The following is a 17814-nucleotide window of genomic DNA, read 5'->3' on the forward strand; positions in this document are numbered from 1 at the left end:
AATTTATAGCTATTCAGTTCCTTTACCTCAAAGTTTTTAAGTTAATCAAATATTTCCACAAGAGCTCCAGGTGAAATTCAAGGCAGGTGTGTACATATTAGCAAGGCATCTTATTGTTTTCATTCACCACCACCAAAGGCAGCCACCTTCAGAGTGTAATGTGGGAACTCTTTGACTAGTGCAACATGACATTTTACGTATATCTGTGCTCTGTTGAAAAATATGGGGCAAAGAAAGAGCACAGTGCTAGACAGAGGTACCTCTGACCTAATAGCTGTGTGACATCTCTAAACCTCATTTTATCAGTAGCAAAATAGAGATAAAAATAAGAATTACATCACAGGATTGTTATGAGGATTAATAAATACTGTATAATTAAAAAGAGATACTGATAATGAGGTTGGTAATGTAGGGGTTAGGAAGCACAGTCATTAGAGCCAGACTCCTTGGTTACAAAATCCAGCTTAGCCTCTTCCTTATTTACTGTGTTTACAAGTAACAACTTTTCTTTGTCTTAGTTTCCCCATCTGCAAAATGAGAATAATTATGGTTTCTAACTCATAGAGTTTTGAAGATTAGATGAATTAACATGTAAAGTGATTTTAGCAGCAGTTGTACACAGTAAGCATTAAATCAGGGTTACCAATTTTCTTTATTATTATTAGGTAAGGCTCTGAATTAGTGCTGTTCCCACAGTAAGTGTTCAGGACTAGGCATCTTATTGTGGCTACTAATATTAACAACAATTCTGGCTTCATTATTGAGGATGCTGATATGTCAAAAATAAATGTCAAGAACAGCCAGGGTCACCTGATTCTAGAGGTTGATGGCAATTGTAAATACATACTAGAATCAGAAAATGTCCCTATTCTGCTTTTGTTCACTTCAGCAGAGCAGCTGATGAGGATTCTAAGGAGCCCTTGAGCAAGCAGGATGTCTGAGTAGCAGACATCAAGCATCTCATTTCAACCACATCAGCAACCTGTGCTGTCTCTAAAGTGGAAATCATTTGTGGACAATAAATATTTCATGATGGTTGAATCTTTACCAAGAGTGTGTTTTGGAAACATTAGCACCTTAGGATAATTTAGAACCAAATTTGAAGTTGTCATGATAGATGCTCAATGAATTTTCTTAGGGATGACACTTATGCAAAAATCCATAAGGACCGCAAGAAATGTGATTTTTTTTCAATAAATTATGATCACATGTTTAATTCATTCTATGGATAATAATAGCATCTAAAGTATAGCTTGTATAGTTATAATACAGGATAGTTTGGTTTTCATATGAATATAGTATATTTTGCCTTTGGATAGGAGAAAATAATTATACAGAGTTAGAAAAAGTGGTCCATCTAGTGTGCGATTCTGACAACAAAGGCATGGGTTAAGTTGTCCTACTTGATTCCAACCTGAATTATCATACTTGCTGTCTCTATCTCTTCGCCTCCATTCTTCCTCAATCTTACCAATATTTCTAGTACTTTATCCCCATACTTCCATGAGACATCTCTTAACTATGACAGCAATGACGTCCATTCTGCCAAATCTAAGTGTCATTTCTCAGTATTCCTGTCACTTGACCTCCTTGCAGCCTTTTGATCACAAAATTGATCACCTCTCCTTTGGAAAAACCCAACTATCCTCCTCTGGGCTTCTGTGATACCATGTATATTTTGTTTTCCTTTTTCTTCTAATTGCTACTTCTCAATCTAATTTACTGGTTCCTTCTCTTTTGCCCAACTTCTAAATGTTGAAGTGTCTCCAGAGTTTGGTCTGGGCTCTTTTGTTTGTCAGCTTGCATTCTCTCCCTAGGTGAGCTAATCCAGGTTCATGATTTCAAATGTCATCTCTTTCGTGATGACTGCCAAATCCATAATCAGGTGTTAGATTCTCTTCAGAACTCGAGACTTGGGTAAAACTCACCGTGTATTCTTGAATGTCTAATTGGCATCTCAAACTTAGTACATCCCTCTTCCACCTACCATCTGCTTGCCCTGTCAAGCCTGTTTTCTGATCTTATCCATTCCAGTTAATGGTTTCATCTTCTACCCATTTGTTCAGATTGAAAGAAACTCTGTTTATCGAATTCTCCTTTTTCTTCATGTCATACAGCCAGTTCATCAGTAAGTCTCATTGCCTTAGTCTAAGACATAATCTTCTCTTTCCTAGATTATTAACACAGCTCCCTAATTGGTCTCCCTCCTTTGACTTTTTTTGCTGTTCCTTCACCATAGCCAGATGTGATAATTTAAAAACAGTAGAACAGATCCCTGCTCACCCTTTCTCCCTTGAGTTTCCCATTGTAACTGTAATCAATATACATTAAATTACATAATATGTACAATATACATTAAATTACAGTAAAACATGAACTTCTTACCATGGCCTCTAGGTGCCTTTCTGAATTCAGTGTCTCTTGCCCGTGTTTCATCACACACAAACACAACAGTTTTCCTTCTGTCTCTTGAATGTCCCTGGCTTATACTTCGGCGCCTTGAGATTGTTCTTTTCTATTCCCTCAGGTCTTCAAATAACTGTCCCATTGTTATAGACTGAATGTTTATGTCCCCCCAAAAATTCATATGTTGAAACCTAATCCCCAGTGTGAAGGTATTTGGAGGTGGGGTCTTTGGTAGGGTATTAGGTTATGAAGGCAGAGCCCTCATGAATGAGATTGGTGCCCTTATTTATAAAAGAGAGCTTGCTTACCCCTTCCTGTATGTGAAGACACAGCGAGAAGACTGCTGCCTATGAATCAGGAAGCAGGCTCTCACCAGACACTGAATCTGCTGGCACTTTATTCTGGGACTTTGCAGCCTCCAGAACTGTGAGAAATAAATTCTGTTGTTTACAGGTCACTAAGTCTATGGTATTGTGTTACAGCAGCCCACAGGTACTGAGACACTATTTCTCATCATCTACCTTCTCATCATTTACCTCATCAAAGACACCTTCCATAGAGACTCTGGGTAAAACTCTCCTGCTCCCCACTCTGCAGTCATTCTCTATCCTGTTATCCTGTTTTCTTTCATAGTAGTGATCACCATCTGCTTTTATCTTATTTTTGGATTTTATTTGTTTACATCTTTACTGTCTGTTCCAGTCTCTCCTAGAGTGTTAGATCCTGTAGATCTAACAGGGCTTGATTTGTCTTGTTCATATCTTCTTTATCTAAAATAGCATGTGGCCCTTATTAGGTGCTCAAAATATTTATTAGATCAATGAATGAATGTTAATGGAGGTTGGAGAGATAACCCAATACCTTTACTTTTAGGTAGGGAATTGAAGATAGATAAATTTTACATAGATAAATTTCTCCAGGTTTAAAAGTGTATTTCTTCTGGTTTGAAGTTACTTCACTTATACTTCAGTTTTTGGGGTTTTGCTTTGTTTTGTTTTGAGCTTTCTGTGACTGCTTAGTTGGTATAGCAATCTATCTTATGGACTGTGAAACCCTTTTAAGTATGTTTTACTTGTACTTTCAAAAACTGTTTTAACTCTGTTTACTTTAGCTTATTGGACCCAGTGGTCTGAGAACAAGTTGTTGGTTGAGGTTACATGAATTCACATATTTTAGTCCCTGCTTTGGGAAAAGAGGAAGATAGATCCATTTAAGATTACATAACTTGCCCAAAGGTACTCAGTTCCCATTTTACTAATTTAAACTTACTAAAAGGGAAGTAATTTGGGGGGCACCATTCTTTGACATTATTCTGTAGCTAACTAAGTGTCTATATTAGCTTTCTAAGGATTCAAACATGATACAAAACCTTGGCAGATTTTTGCATCACATTTATTTCTTCTATATGAGGGAAGTACACGGACTTAAGTACAATGTAGTAAGTGTTTCAGTGAATGTAAAATTTTCAGTTAATGAAAATATTTTAGTAAATTTCAGAATTTTCTGGAGAAGTTCTATCACATTTTTAAGTGATCTTCATACATGACAAAAGTTTTTTGAACCAGAGACTATTATGTGTTTCGTGTCCCATCATTTCAGGGAAAAGCTGGAGATCATAAATGCTGAATTCCAAAGCCAGTATGAAAATATAAATATAACATTTGTACGAGTTAGATAAGAAATCTGTAGGGTAAAGGAGCACTGAATTGAGATTTAGGAAATTAGGACACTAATCTCAACTTTGTTACTAAGTAGTTGTGCTATCTAAGGAAAATTCTTCAAACTGAGGCTTTAGTTTACAATAAATTGTTTAGAAGACTGTGTAGAATAGAGCATTGATATTCTTTAAGGTCCGTTCAATCTGCAGAATATGAAAATATTAAACTTCCCTGTTTGGAAGCTTTTCAGGACAGTATTGAGATTCATCTCTATTACTCATTAAAGACCAGACACGGGAAGTTGGAAGTCATTTCTGATCTATTAATAGTGACTTGGCACCAGATTTCGTCTCAACTCAAAGGGTTGAACACATTTTGGTTATAGAACTTCGAGTATGTATGTATGGGAGAAAGGGGAGTAGAATTTAGATAGGCCCACACTTGTCAAAGACGATAAAAAGAATGAATGCACACATAATGACAATCATTGATTCATAGTGGCAAGCGTTAGAACTAAAAATTAAGTGCTTTATAATTGCTGGGAAACAGCTAGAGATAGTGCTTAAAGCACCTTTTTGAGGTGGAGGAGGCTGAGAAGCCTTGTGCAATGGAACATCACAGACTACAAAGGACCAGTTGACTCTCATTTTGCCCCAGTGCCTGTCCATTGCTTGGAATAAAAAAGTAGGCTGCAAGTCAGACAGGTCTTGTTATTGGCAATGTTCCTGTGACTGTTCACCTCAGGGTAATCAGATTCAGAGCAGGGCTTCTACACCTATCTCTTTGCATGGTAAATATTTCATTAGCTACTGAGATATCTAACTACTGATTTAAGAATGGAAATACATTTTATTGTCTCTGTGGGTTTGTGGCTGAATGAATACAGTGAATAGGTTATTTTAACATTATTTAGTAACATACACTCTAGTAAGGGATTAGAGTACAATTCTGACAATTCCTGGCCCCAAATATGTCTTGATTTTGCCTCCTGGAGATATTTTTTTTCAATTGAACTGTTAATAAGCTAGATCTGTCAATTAACAGATTTTTAACTATTCCTTACCTTGAGATCCTTAATTTTCAGAAAAAGAAGAGCTATTTGCTTGTGGCCTAGAACAACTCTCTCTGTGTTTTCTCTTACCACTGTCCACATTTTTAGGACCTTTTCTACTGCTTTCCCTTGAGACTTACCTCATTTTTGCATTTTTTTTGTAGTTTTTTAAAAAGATAATTGCATAATTGTGTCAGAATTAGTGAAACTAGGGTCTAATTAAAGTCAAGGTTTTAATTATAGAAATATATGAAATGTCAAACTTGCCTCTTTTAAGAATAATTTCATAAAAATCACTTAGGATACTTACATCGACAATCAAGAAATCTAGCCAGCACCAGGCATTAGTGAAATAGGTTTGAAATCCATAAGCTACCCATTTGAGAAGCATTTCCAGGATGAATATATAAGTGAAGACCTTGTCAGCATATTCTAGCATGGTTTTGATAGTTTTTCGTTGTTCAATGTATATATCTTCAAAAGCCTGTGAATCAAGAATGCTTTTATTTTATTTGAATGGCTTGCCTCCACCCAAATACTTGATAAAATTCTTAGTAGAATGCTTGGCACAAAGCACTAATTTGATAAATATTGGCTAGTATCAGACAAATGTGGAACCAGATGAAATCTAAAGACTAAAACTAATGGAAAATGTTGGCAAGAAAACGTCAGTATCTTTACTGATTTAGTTTGGGCTTTCTTCTCTGCCTCTCACCCCAAAATCTGTATCTCAATTACTTCTACAAAGACATGCTCTTAGAGAAGTAATATGAACTCAGAAAATATCTAGAAGTTCTGTTAACGAGGGATAGACTTGGCCTATTCCAACCTTACTTTCATCAATTCTCTGAATGATCTGGCTCATTTTGAAAGAATAAATTGATTAGACATAAAAAAATACACTTTTAGTCCATAAATATTACTATGATTATTTGGGAGAACTGGATGGGATTTGACATGGAAGGTAATGTAGTTACAGAATGTCCCTGGAAATGGTTGTCTCAGTAAGGAAAACATCTGTTAGAAAAGCACCAGACGAGAAATTCCATCTGGCTGCTCATGGTTCTAATTTATTCTGTAATGAATTTTGCATAGTTAAACCCTGGGTGCCAAGCTCTGCAAGGTACAAATACACCTCTTGTTTTGCTCCTTAAACTAAGTGTATGCTTCTGGTATTTTTGGAGATAAGCTGTTTCACTAGAACCTGATTCTTGCCAATAATGCGTTACACTTACCAAAGCACCACTACTGAGAAGGATCATGAAGACAATGAAAGTCTCAAACCAGTTGTGTTCAACAATGCTGTAGCAGGTTTTCCGCAGATTCCACCAGACTTTTCCTTTGCCTTCTTCTGTACTTACTTGACAGAATGGAAACTTTTTAATACATCCTAAAAGATAACATTAAATATAATAAATTAGAAATATATATTTCAATCTTAAATAGGAAGAAATAAACTTTGTTCCTCCCTCCCCAGTCCTAGTCTCAGATCATCATTTTATACAGCAACTGGCTACTTCATCCCTTAGTTATCTTCAGCATCCCTCCTGTATAGTGAATCATTCTCAGACTTACATATCAGCCAGCTACCTAGAATCAAAGAATTACTTTACCAAGAGCTGCTTGAGTATAAATGGTTCCATTCTTTAACCCTGCTTAGGATCTGTCTTTGCCTCAAGGCCAATCATGGACAAGAACATCTCTCAGGTTTGGGGAAAAACTGCATATTCAAATTGTTTATTCATTTTTTGATGTGATCCTGGATTTTTACACACTTCTTTTCACACAGAAAATTCCCCTGTCTCCCAAGGTATCATCCACTGTCAGTTTTCCCAAGCTATTTATTTTCAGCCTCAGTGCTTTTCTTAGTCACACCTATGACTCATCTTGTCAGTCAGTATCTCTCTTCCTTTGTCCTACCTCTCTTAGCTTTCATGTTATTTCTAAACTTCCATCCACTCTTCTGCTCTGAGTTACTACTTATGGGATTCAATCCAATCACACTGAATCAGCAAACCTTTATTGATTTGTGTGCTAGCCACTGTACTGGTCACTGTGAGAATAACTGCTGGTCTCCCTGACAAGGCTCTAGAGCACATCTATATCCCCAAACAGCTCTGGTCACAGCCCAAATTAACCACATTTGAAACTGTTAGAGATGGAGTGTAATTATTGCAGCATCTATAAATCAAATCACAACATTGCCAATGAGGTCTGAAGGGATTGCTTTATCAATAATGAGATGATGTTCCAGAATGCCATTTATCTTCTAGGGTTCACTTCTCCACATTCTGGAGGATGAAAAAAAGGACGTGTCAAATTATCTTAATTGTCCAGGCACAGTAGCTGCTATAGTATAATCAGGAAATATAGATAAATTAACTTTTTGGAAGAAAAGAGGAAAACAAAGATAAATATGCCTTCACCATTTCATTGAAATATTTCCTTCAAATGAGGTATATTTAGTCTCTGTAAGGAGAGAAGGGAGATTGCATTTAACCATATTAGAGCTTGTTTACCTTCAGTAAAACAAGCTTCTGGCTTAAGGTCTTCCTCGGGTTCAATTTCAGCTTGTTCACCTTCTCGGGGCAGAGCAACATCAACTGTACTTCCTTCAGATGAGCTGATTGCATTTAATTTCTGGAAACAAAATCGCATTGCAAAGATGTGATTTTTCTCCCCTTTTATTCAGCTAATTTGGAAATGCTCTGTGATGGTGTGAAAAAATGATGGTGGTAGTGATAGCATTTGACTCTGTTAACAGTACTGATAATTGTGTACTAATAATTTAACATACTTGAAGTCCTATTGTTTAAAACAATGTAACTACTAAGTTGATTCAGACAAAAAATGGTTAGACAGCATTCAATGTGGGTGATTTGGAAGGGAGTGATTTTACTGATTAACTTGTTTATGATCTCTATTTGTCTATGGATGCCATATGAAAATAATTTAATACATCAACACTCAGGCCAAATCAAGAATAGTTTGATAAAAGTTTGGTATGCTGACATTCACTATTGATTATATTAATTAAAATGCTTCAAATCAAATTGTAATTTCCACTCTTCAATGGAAATTTTCAGAGGGCAAAGAACATTACCAGTTGTCTGTAACTACTGTCCATGTTTCTGTAATTTTAGAAAGGAAGAGTGGCACATTAACATTAGTCACAGTCATTATAGTTCAACTTTGAGCTATATTTTTCTCTGGCTTACATAATTTTCTTTTTACTTTACTAGCAGAAAAATGATAGATGTCTCTTTCTCTTTCCCTTTTTTGAACTGCTTAAATGAATTCAATACTTGCCAAAGAATTCTAAACGAAATGGAAATTTCTTCATAAATGACATTGTTCAAAATCTGTATAGACTTTCATTAGGAGCATATTCCGAATTCAACTTGTGATCAGGCTGTGAATTTTTCCTTTAAAAAAATTATTGTGACATGCCACGTGGCTAGGAAGAGCCACTTTAGTGTTGCAAGAATAAATATCTAATAAGTACTCTGATACCACTTGGGATGACATTATGGATGTGCAATGCTTTATGAAAAGTGATGCAAAGATATGACATACAGCACAACCCAGGGAAAGTAAAACTTTTAGAATGAAAGAACATGGACATGTTAATGGTTTCAAAGGCCCCATTAACTTTAGTAGCTGAGTGATAGGGTCACTCTGCCCTAACCCTCTGAAAGAGTTAATGTGTTACTGAAAAATACCTGGATAACTCCCTAAGCATCAGTCATATTGGAGGAAATTTGGCTCAAAATTCTTGATTTTTTGAAATCACCATGCAAATGTAGTTTAATACTTTATAACGTGAACATGGAAGAGTAGTGTCCAGATGATATTTTCTGTGGTATTACTTTGAGGGTGACGTTAACCATGTCCAATTAAATATATTATGAAAGTTACCCTAAGTCAAAATATAATTCTATAATAAAATGTCTCCTAGTCTGGAGTATGCTAAAGAGAGGCTAGGCCATCGATTATGGCCTATGGTTCTTAGGATCATTAGAGTACAAGAATTTTTACCATTAAAATCCTCTACTTTTTGGAGAGGTGGAAGGTAAAGACGTATTTTATTCTCTCAGGATTTTTCTGCTTCTTACAGCCAGAATATCTTTATTCTTTTAAGAAAATCCCAGGAAAGCTACTGCTGGATAGAATTGCAGCAGCCTCTGGTATAACCAAGAAAATACTAGATAATTCTTCCCTTCCAATTTTATTGGTGGTTTATGAGTTGGACACTCTGACATTTGATGAGTGGCAGCAATAATATCCACTGTATAAATAAAACCAGTAAGAAACCAAATTATTTTGAGGTTAGTTATAAAAAGCTTCATGTTTCTTCTTCCTTTTGGCCAATCCAAGCTGAATAATTTCTTCTGAGCCTGGTCACGATCCACCTTTTCCATGAAGCCTTTCTTTCTTATGATTTCTCCATGCTAAATTTTATAGAACGTTTTGCCCATAATACTTGTTTGCTTTGACCAAATAGTCTCATAAATATATATATATATATAAATTATATATATACATAAAATTGTATATTTATGTACATATATACATATATATTAATATGTACACACATACACAAATATACATCTATACACCAAAAGATTCAAGCATAGAATAGACACTAAATGGTTATGTTGAATTTATGAAAAATGAATAATTGAATGCATTTTGTTATTACTTTTATAGAGAGAATTATAGCGTTTAGATAATTTGATCTCTTCATTTTGATATGTAACTCAATTGTGGCCTTTGCAGAAGTCTGTTTAGTTGTATTAGAAAATGCATTTTCTTAATGAATAGGAATTATTAATGATATTTTAGTGATAAAAACACATATTTCCAAAATGTTTCTCTAAAATATTGGCAGACATTCAATAAAGAAATCTGAAGGAAGAAAGTTATAAGTATATATGTATACACACGCAAATACACATATACTTTTCCATTTGAAAACTTTAGAAAATATACTCACCCTTCACTTCTTATTTACCACTGTTAATACAGTTGTGAAATGTTCAATTTTTTGCATTATAATTCTCTGCCATGTATTACACAAGTGTCTTATATTTAAATACAAATATTTAAAGCAAATCCTTTACAGCACAAGTGATGGTAGCCATTAATCTGAATGGCAATTGTATCTACCATTTACCAAGTATCGACCTCTGGATGTATCTTTGTTATTGGTACTGTCTTTAGATCGTAAACTTTTGTGAATGTGTTTAGTATGTTAAAATACAAATAATTTCAATTTTCTAAATAGCTATGGAGGTAATGTACATTGTAAAGCAGAGAGGGTCCATGTGTGAGTTAGTTTACCTCTATCTGCCTGGCATTATGAAGCATAGCATGTCTTTTGAAAACAGACAAGGAAAAAAACTCTGCATGTATTCTGCTCTTCTCAAATGAGCAGAACCAATTTTACATGCGGAATTGCTTCACCGTTATCCAGGAGTTTTTCTGATTATAAGGATAAGCTCATTAACGTTATGCTCTGCAAAACTCCTTAAGGAATGTTTAGACAGAGACTTGATGAATCAAGGTTTAAAAAATAGTTGGTAGGCTAGTGTTTCTGCCACTGAAAGTGTTTTGTGGGAGGCTCCTTTGCCTATGAAAGTTGGCATAAAGTTAATTCCTGCTAGTTGGAGAGTCAGGCTTATTCATGGTATAATCTTCATAGGCCACATTTTTGTCATAAGAAGGTACATATACTTTATCCTATGAAGTTATAAAAATATTGTATCAACTACATAAACATTTTAAAGTTGTGAATTTACCTACATTTATAAATTAAAGCTTAGACTGTGTTCTTATTAAGTTACAACAACTTACCAATTAAGATATACTGCCTGATAAGCTTTAGTCACTGGAAACATAAAGAATTTTACTACTGTATTTTAAAATTTTGAAATTTAGATCCTAGAAAACTACTTAAGCATTTAAAATTCTGTACATGGATATAATACTATCTTCATAATCTAAACATTTCTAATTAAGTTCAACATTTTGGCATTCATACTCTGGTAGAGGGTAGTTTGTCATACATTTTGTCATAACCATACCAAAATGACTTCCAAATTTTATTTAAAAACACATAACTGATTTAAAAGCAGGTGACTGATGATAAATAGAAAGAATAACTTACTTTCTTTAAATTGCCATAGCTGTGCTACTAAAATGATAAAAAAAAAAGATACCTGAAATGAAATTTTCCACATTAAGGAACTTGATGACTATACTAAATAACTAAAATTAATACTTGTTCTGAAGTAGTTATAAAAATGTAATTAGGTATATAGGCATAACAGTAGAAAGCTTCCATATAAAACCACATAGTACAAGCTCATCACTTGTTTTCTTGTACTGTTTTCTCCCTATCCGTCCAATATTTTATGGCACTTAAGGCTAGATTCTTCCATCCCTTGTAGAAACTACTGAGTCTACAGAGGGATGATGACTTATGCTCTACAAATGCACACTGGAAAGCAGGTTTGAAGATGCAACATTCTCCAGGCCTAATTCAGCCACAGGAAGCATGCCTGGCTGAAGCAGAAGCCCGGCGCAATGCTGTGGAAGCCGCACGCTGGTCCAAGAACCATGTTCTCAAAGACATGGTACCTGAATGTGAAGTTTTCAAGGTTAGCTGCAAATACTACTTGTAAGAAATGACAGAATCAGCACCCAGAAAGGCCATTTTCCCCTGATAACATGAACTTATATAGAAATCCCCCCTTATGGCGAATATTGCTCAATTTTTATCCAATTAAATAGTGAAATTTAACTTTCAGAAATGGAAGAGAATGTTAGCAACTGGCCTACTTCCACCGAAATGCGCTCACATTTCATTTATTTTCAGTCAGCTATCAAATATTTGACTCTCACAAACTGCTATATGATTCAAAAGGCAAAAATAAAAGATTCAGCCATTACAGACTGCCTTTAAAATCTAGCCATTTCTTTCAAAATTTCTGGGTTTTGTCTTGAAAGTAAAAGAAGAAAATCTTTTGGTTACACAATCTATCAGGGCCTTAGTCTGATCTTTTGGATATGTATATCCATATCTTGACTGATATTTCATTTGAAGGACAGGTAGCCACACAGTGAGGTCACTGGGCTGCATATCCAAGGCAGGAGGAACACGACTAAAACCAATAGCTCTTTTTTTCTGGACCACTTATTGAATGGTTAAAAATACAAACCATCTCTCTTTAGTTTGGCCTTAACATATTTTAAATGTGTAACACCCCTGATGCACCTTTTATTTTAAAAGAGCCTTACTACGAACATAATATAGGAAACTGACAATAATTATATGGTAGTTGAAGAATAAGGTAAAGGACATCCAGCAGGCAAAAGAAAAAACTGGTTTATGTTAAGAAGATAATACAAAATTTCCATCTAAACTTGCCTTAATTTTTATTTCAGCAGAAGTACACTGAAGCACCAAAACCTTTCTCTAAAGGTCGAGATAGGTTTAAAATGGCTATTCACACTCCCATCTGTGCCACATTCAGTTTCTCAGAGAGCATTTGGAAGACACTGAGAACGTAACAGAAATAGGAAGCTAGAGGTATTCTCCCATTGCTCTCCAGATTCTGAAAACGGAGCACAGGGCCTTTTCTAGAAGGGTACGTGCTTGGGACCTTAGTCAAGCATCATTTTCAAAGTTTCCATAACGACTTTGAAAAAGAGGGAATCCTGTTATAAACATGGTGTAAAAGATAATTTTCCAGTACCATTTAATTCTGCCCTGCTTGTGAAGAAAAAATAATCAGATTTTCTTCAATGACTAATAATCTTGTTTTACTCCTAAAACTAAAAAGTCATTTTAAGTAAAATTACATAAATCACCAGGGGCTGTATTTTAGAAAAATTTTTATTTATAATTTTATGTCTGAATTTGTTTCATTTTACAGCTAATTCTCAGTTATCCCTAAAGAAGAAGAGAGTATGTATAAATTAAACCTACAGACAAACCCCAAGCTCTAATTAGGTTTTTTTTTTTTTCACCAAAAGCCTTGAAAAGTGCTAATACTCATGAACTTTTCACTTTTGCTTTTTAATTTGCCTTCAAGAACACTCACTCTGGGGAATTCCCTGGTGGTCCAGCGGTTAAGACTCAGGCTTTCATTGCTGTGGACCCGGCTTTGATCCCTGGTCAGGGAACTAAGATCCCACAAGCCGTGTGGTGTGCCCAAAAACAAACAAGCAAGAACACTCACTCTGGCTGTGATTCCAGTAACAGGAGAAAGTTGAGTCAAGAGAATAAACTAAAGATTTATTTCATCCACAAACCTACAGCAATTTTTGGAGATATCCTTTATTCCTCATAAAACTATAATCAATAATTAATAATCCAAAGTAGGAAATTTTCCAAGTCTCTTTTTTGCCTGCTCAGTTTTGGGTAGAACATTTAGGGAGAAATTAATGTAGATCAGAGAAATTTAAAAAAATGGGTACACTGAACCAATTACTTAATATTAAGATGCAATGAACTTTTCCTACCCTGTATCATGATGCTTTTCATTTTTTAATTACAGTGATCATTTAGGGTTTGGCAGACACATGACTTAACAACTTCCCCAAACTACATGAAAATCCAAGATATGTAGTGCCCAAATGTATACAGACTATGGCCCTTCATACCCAAAATCTCATGATCACCTTGCTCTTTTTTTTTTAATGGAGGCTTTCCCCCAAAACATGAAAGTAAACATTTCTATCTGGAGCACATGAATTGGATGGGTTGAAAATTATATTCACAGATCTGAATATAATGATCTGAAAATGGCAACACTGTCAAACAAACCCTGTGAGGCTCATTTTGGTAATACAGTTTACTTATAAGGGCTGAATCAACAACAGCAAAAAGTTGTGGTCTTATTTTAATGAAATAAAAGCAGAAAAAAAATGCATCCTCTCAAGTTCTTAACTATTTTGAACTTTAAACATTTCTATCATGTTTTAAAATAGATATAAATCCTATAGAGCATGCAATTATTGCTTTTAAAAGCCTAAACAGACTAAACTGGAAAGTCATTAACAGAATCAAAAACGGTGTTGGGACTGCCCGTCTTGCCTGACCATGCTGTGATGTGTCACACGATTCAGCAGAGAGCAGCTGGGCACGTCTAGCACTTCCTTGCCATGGCAGGGGAAGGAACGTAGCTGAGTAGCATGCAGGCCAGTCAAAATTTATTTAGAAAGTGATTGTACGTGTACAACTTGCTTGGGTAACCTGGGTAAAAGTGGTGGCACGAGCCTCTGGCTGGTTAAAAAACACCAGAGTTTCATTCTTGAAGGCTCCAGCTTGATTTTACCCCTGTGAGAAGTAAGAATGGTAAGCAGTGAAGGTCACAGTATGATATTCCTAGATTGAGCTTTGGAATTCAACTTCAAATATGCTTCTTAAGAGCATTTATTCTATATCCTTCACCTGGGAAGACAATGAAAGCTTTCAAGAACTAAATTGTAAAAAATCCATAATTATATAAAAATGTCAAGAAATCATGTTTATATAAAAACAGAATTCTACATTATATCTTGTCATAAGATATATACAATCCCAAGGTTTTACAAAATAAAAGGATCACTATTTTGAAATTCATGCCTTCAATTTCCTTAAAATTTTTTTCATGCAAAACTGTATGTTCGTTTCCATACCAGTCTGTTTATGTTACTGGTGCATATAATAGATACACATATATAATATGTATTACATAATATAATAACAGCAATTCATATTTTTATCTCTAAAAACTTCTAGAGATCATTTCTCCCCAACTGTGGTATAACTAGATATTTTGAAAATGAATGGAAGGAATAGAGCAGCTAGAGTTTTCAAATACTATCTAAATTAATTTACTGCCTCTTCTTAAAGCAGAAATGTGTTGCAAATTTTTTTTTCTTTTCTTTCTTCCTTTCTTTTGAAATGTGTCATTCTGTTAGGTTTAACTTGTATGATTTTTCACTTTGTCAGCAAAGAGAAAGGATATTTTGTGTCCCCCAAAGCACAGCCCAATGTTCTTTATCTACTTGTGTTCAAAAAACTAAGAAGTGCGAACCGATATGCCACTTTATGGATACGTTATTTTTAATTTGTGTGTGTGTGTGTATGAGTGTGTGTGTGCAATAGCTAATAAAAAAAGAACAACCCAGCCAACATAAATGTGAATCTGATATGTGACCTGTGTTCAATGCCAGCAGTTTTTAGAAATTTCAGATCAAAACTGAACTTAGCTGGAATTTATTTAAATTTATTCTATAATGCTGATTTTTACTTTTATTTTTGAAAACAGTGTACAGTTGACCCTGGGGCGACACAGGTTTGAACTGTGCAGGTCCACTTACACACAGATTTTTTCCAATAGTAAATACTACAGCTACAGGATCCTCAGTTGGCTGAATTTGTAGATGTGGGAGTGCAGATACGAAATCATGTATATGGAGGGGCAACTGTAAATTATACTCGGATTTTCAACTGGATGTAGGGTTGACACCCCTAACTCCTGTGTTGTTCAAGGGTCAACTGTACTTTTAAACTTAGTGTGAGCATACGTGAGAATTGCCCTATTATTCTTTCAAGGTTTTTCTGGTACTAATTTAAAAAATCATCCACGTAAAACTTACTGCTGAATTTAATTTTACTGTGCAAAATAATTTGAAATTTTATCCTAGCTTTACAAAAGTTTTAATTTTATATTTACTTTTAAGTATTTTCCCTCTAATATATCTGTATACTTTAAACAATTTTATTACATTCTGTAATTGGATTCCATGTATCCAAAACTAGCTTGGAAGAGGACAGATGATTATTTAAAAAAATCACCCAACAAAGAATTTTTGTTCAGATAATAAAATGTTTTCAAGGACTTGAAAATGAAGACATTGTATCTCATTGTTCCAAGTTTATGATTTTTTAGTCATTAAAAAAAAGGACATGACAATGAGGTAGTATTCTCCTAAAGCAATAATTTGAAATATCTGTGGACATCATAGAGTTTTTTTTTTTTAACATCTTTATTGGAGTATAACTGCTTTACAATGTTGTGTTAATTTCTACTGTATAACAAAGTGAGTCTATGAAGTATTCTGGAAACCAACTTTTTGGTAAAAAGAAATTAAGATATATCATTTCCATGAGTGCAGTGAGATGAAACCTATGATGTTAACATAGCAAATGTTTCTCTGCCTCTTTGGCTTTTCTATCTCTTCTTGACCCCAAGCTAGTCTTGTCCCGAGTCTTCCCTTATTTTCTCTTTGTAATTACTTCTTTAGGGAACTCCTCTATTTTCAAGGAATCAGATAATTATGAAATATGCGTTATTAAATCTATTTTTAAACCCTGACTGCTCATTCAGTCTCTCGTTCTCACTATATCCCACTTCTAATTCAGTATGTCCCAATTGAATTCTTTCTCTTCCCCCATAAACCTGGTAACCTTCTTAAAAAGGCCATTTCAGACAGTTGCATCACCATTTTCCCAATTTCTCAGATTCTTTACTAGGTTGGTCAAAAGCCAGTTAGTCTCAGTTCCCATACTTATTACCGTAGCCCAGAATTCTGTCACCTCATTATTATCAAATGATTGTTACCACATTCCCCAAGATAACAGTTCTCACTCTAAACGGTTTTACTTATTGCTATCAAATTAATTTTCCTAAAACATCACTTTCCTATTGCTTTTCACCTGCTTAGCACCTTATTGACTATGCAGCCAATTCCAAGCTCCTTGACTTACTTCAAAGACTGTATAATCTGAAACTACCTTACTCACCCATACATATTTTTCCAGTCTTTTCAACCAATACTTTATACATGCTGATTATTTCACTGCTGCACCTTAATACTAAGCTCACTCTAACTCTGGCTTTTGTTTAGTAAGTTTCTGCTTTTTGCTCTCTGTTCATGTATTTGACCCACATTTTGAGGCCTACTTTAATTTTATCTCTTCCGTTTAACAATTTGCTATGTTCTTGCTGTTCTCAATACTTGTATAATCTTGTATTCAGTCCTACAGGATTAAACTTTTTAATAGGTTTTTAATAATTTTGTGAGTTAGTATTAGCTTCCTCAAAGATGCTGAGATTTCCCTGAAGGGGGTTATGTTATGAATCTCTCCTTTAACTCTTCCTTACCCTTAGTATCCAGCAGAGTGCTGAATTCACAAAAGTGCTCAATAAATGCCTGTTAATTAATGGATGATTTTCTTAAATAAATCTATGTCAAGTGATGGAAAATAAAATTAGAATTGAATTCTTATTTTACCAGAATGAGCAACACATAAATTAGAATTGAACTCTCTAAGTAGACTTTGAGTGGAATTTCGGAGAAAGAATGTTATACCTCATTTTGTGTGTATTTTTACCTTTTTCAAAATATTTTCAAATTTACCATTATAATATATCTCAGAAGCTCTGAAATGCCTGAAAAAAAGGATCGGGAGGCTATCAGTTGTGACACTGTCAGCTACTTACTACTTATACAAATTCTGTTGACATATTACTAAAAAAGGAAAGTTCCAAAATATGCTCACAGAATCAGACATCATTTGTCTGATTCCTATGGTGTCGCTATTTATACCCTCATGCTAAAACCTGTCTTTTACAACCCTGTGCTAGACTTAACTTCCTACTTCCTACTGGTATATCAGAAGTCTATAAATAAGTAATAATA

At 34.7% G+C, this 17814-nt stretch overlaps 1 protein-coding gene across 1 annotated transcript in view; it reads right to left on the reverse strand.

Moving 5' to 3' along the window:
• LOC307187805 (sodium channel protein type 3 subunit alpha-like) overlaps window positions 1-17814 on the reverse strand; it is an 83520-nt gene that overhangs the window by 16442 nt on the left and 49264 nt on the right. The window contains 3 exon segments of the mRNA XM_079924342.1: window positions 5426-5599; window positions 6351-6505; window positions 7635-7755. Coding sequence (XP_079780468.1) covers window positions 5426-5599; window positions 6351-6505; window positions 7635-7755 — 450 coding nt within the window.

This window comes from Stenella coeruleoalba (genome assembly GCF_951394435.1).
Source record: "Stenella coeruleoalba genome assembly, chromosome: 6".
In the NCBI taxonomy this organism is placed as follows: Eukaryota; Metazoa; Chordata; class Mammalia; order Artiodactyla; family Delphinidae; genus Stenella; species Stenella coeruleoalba.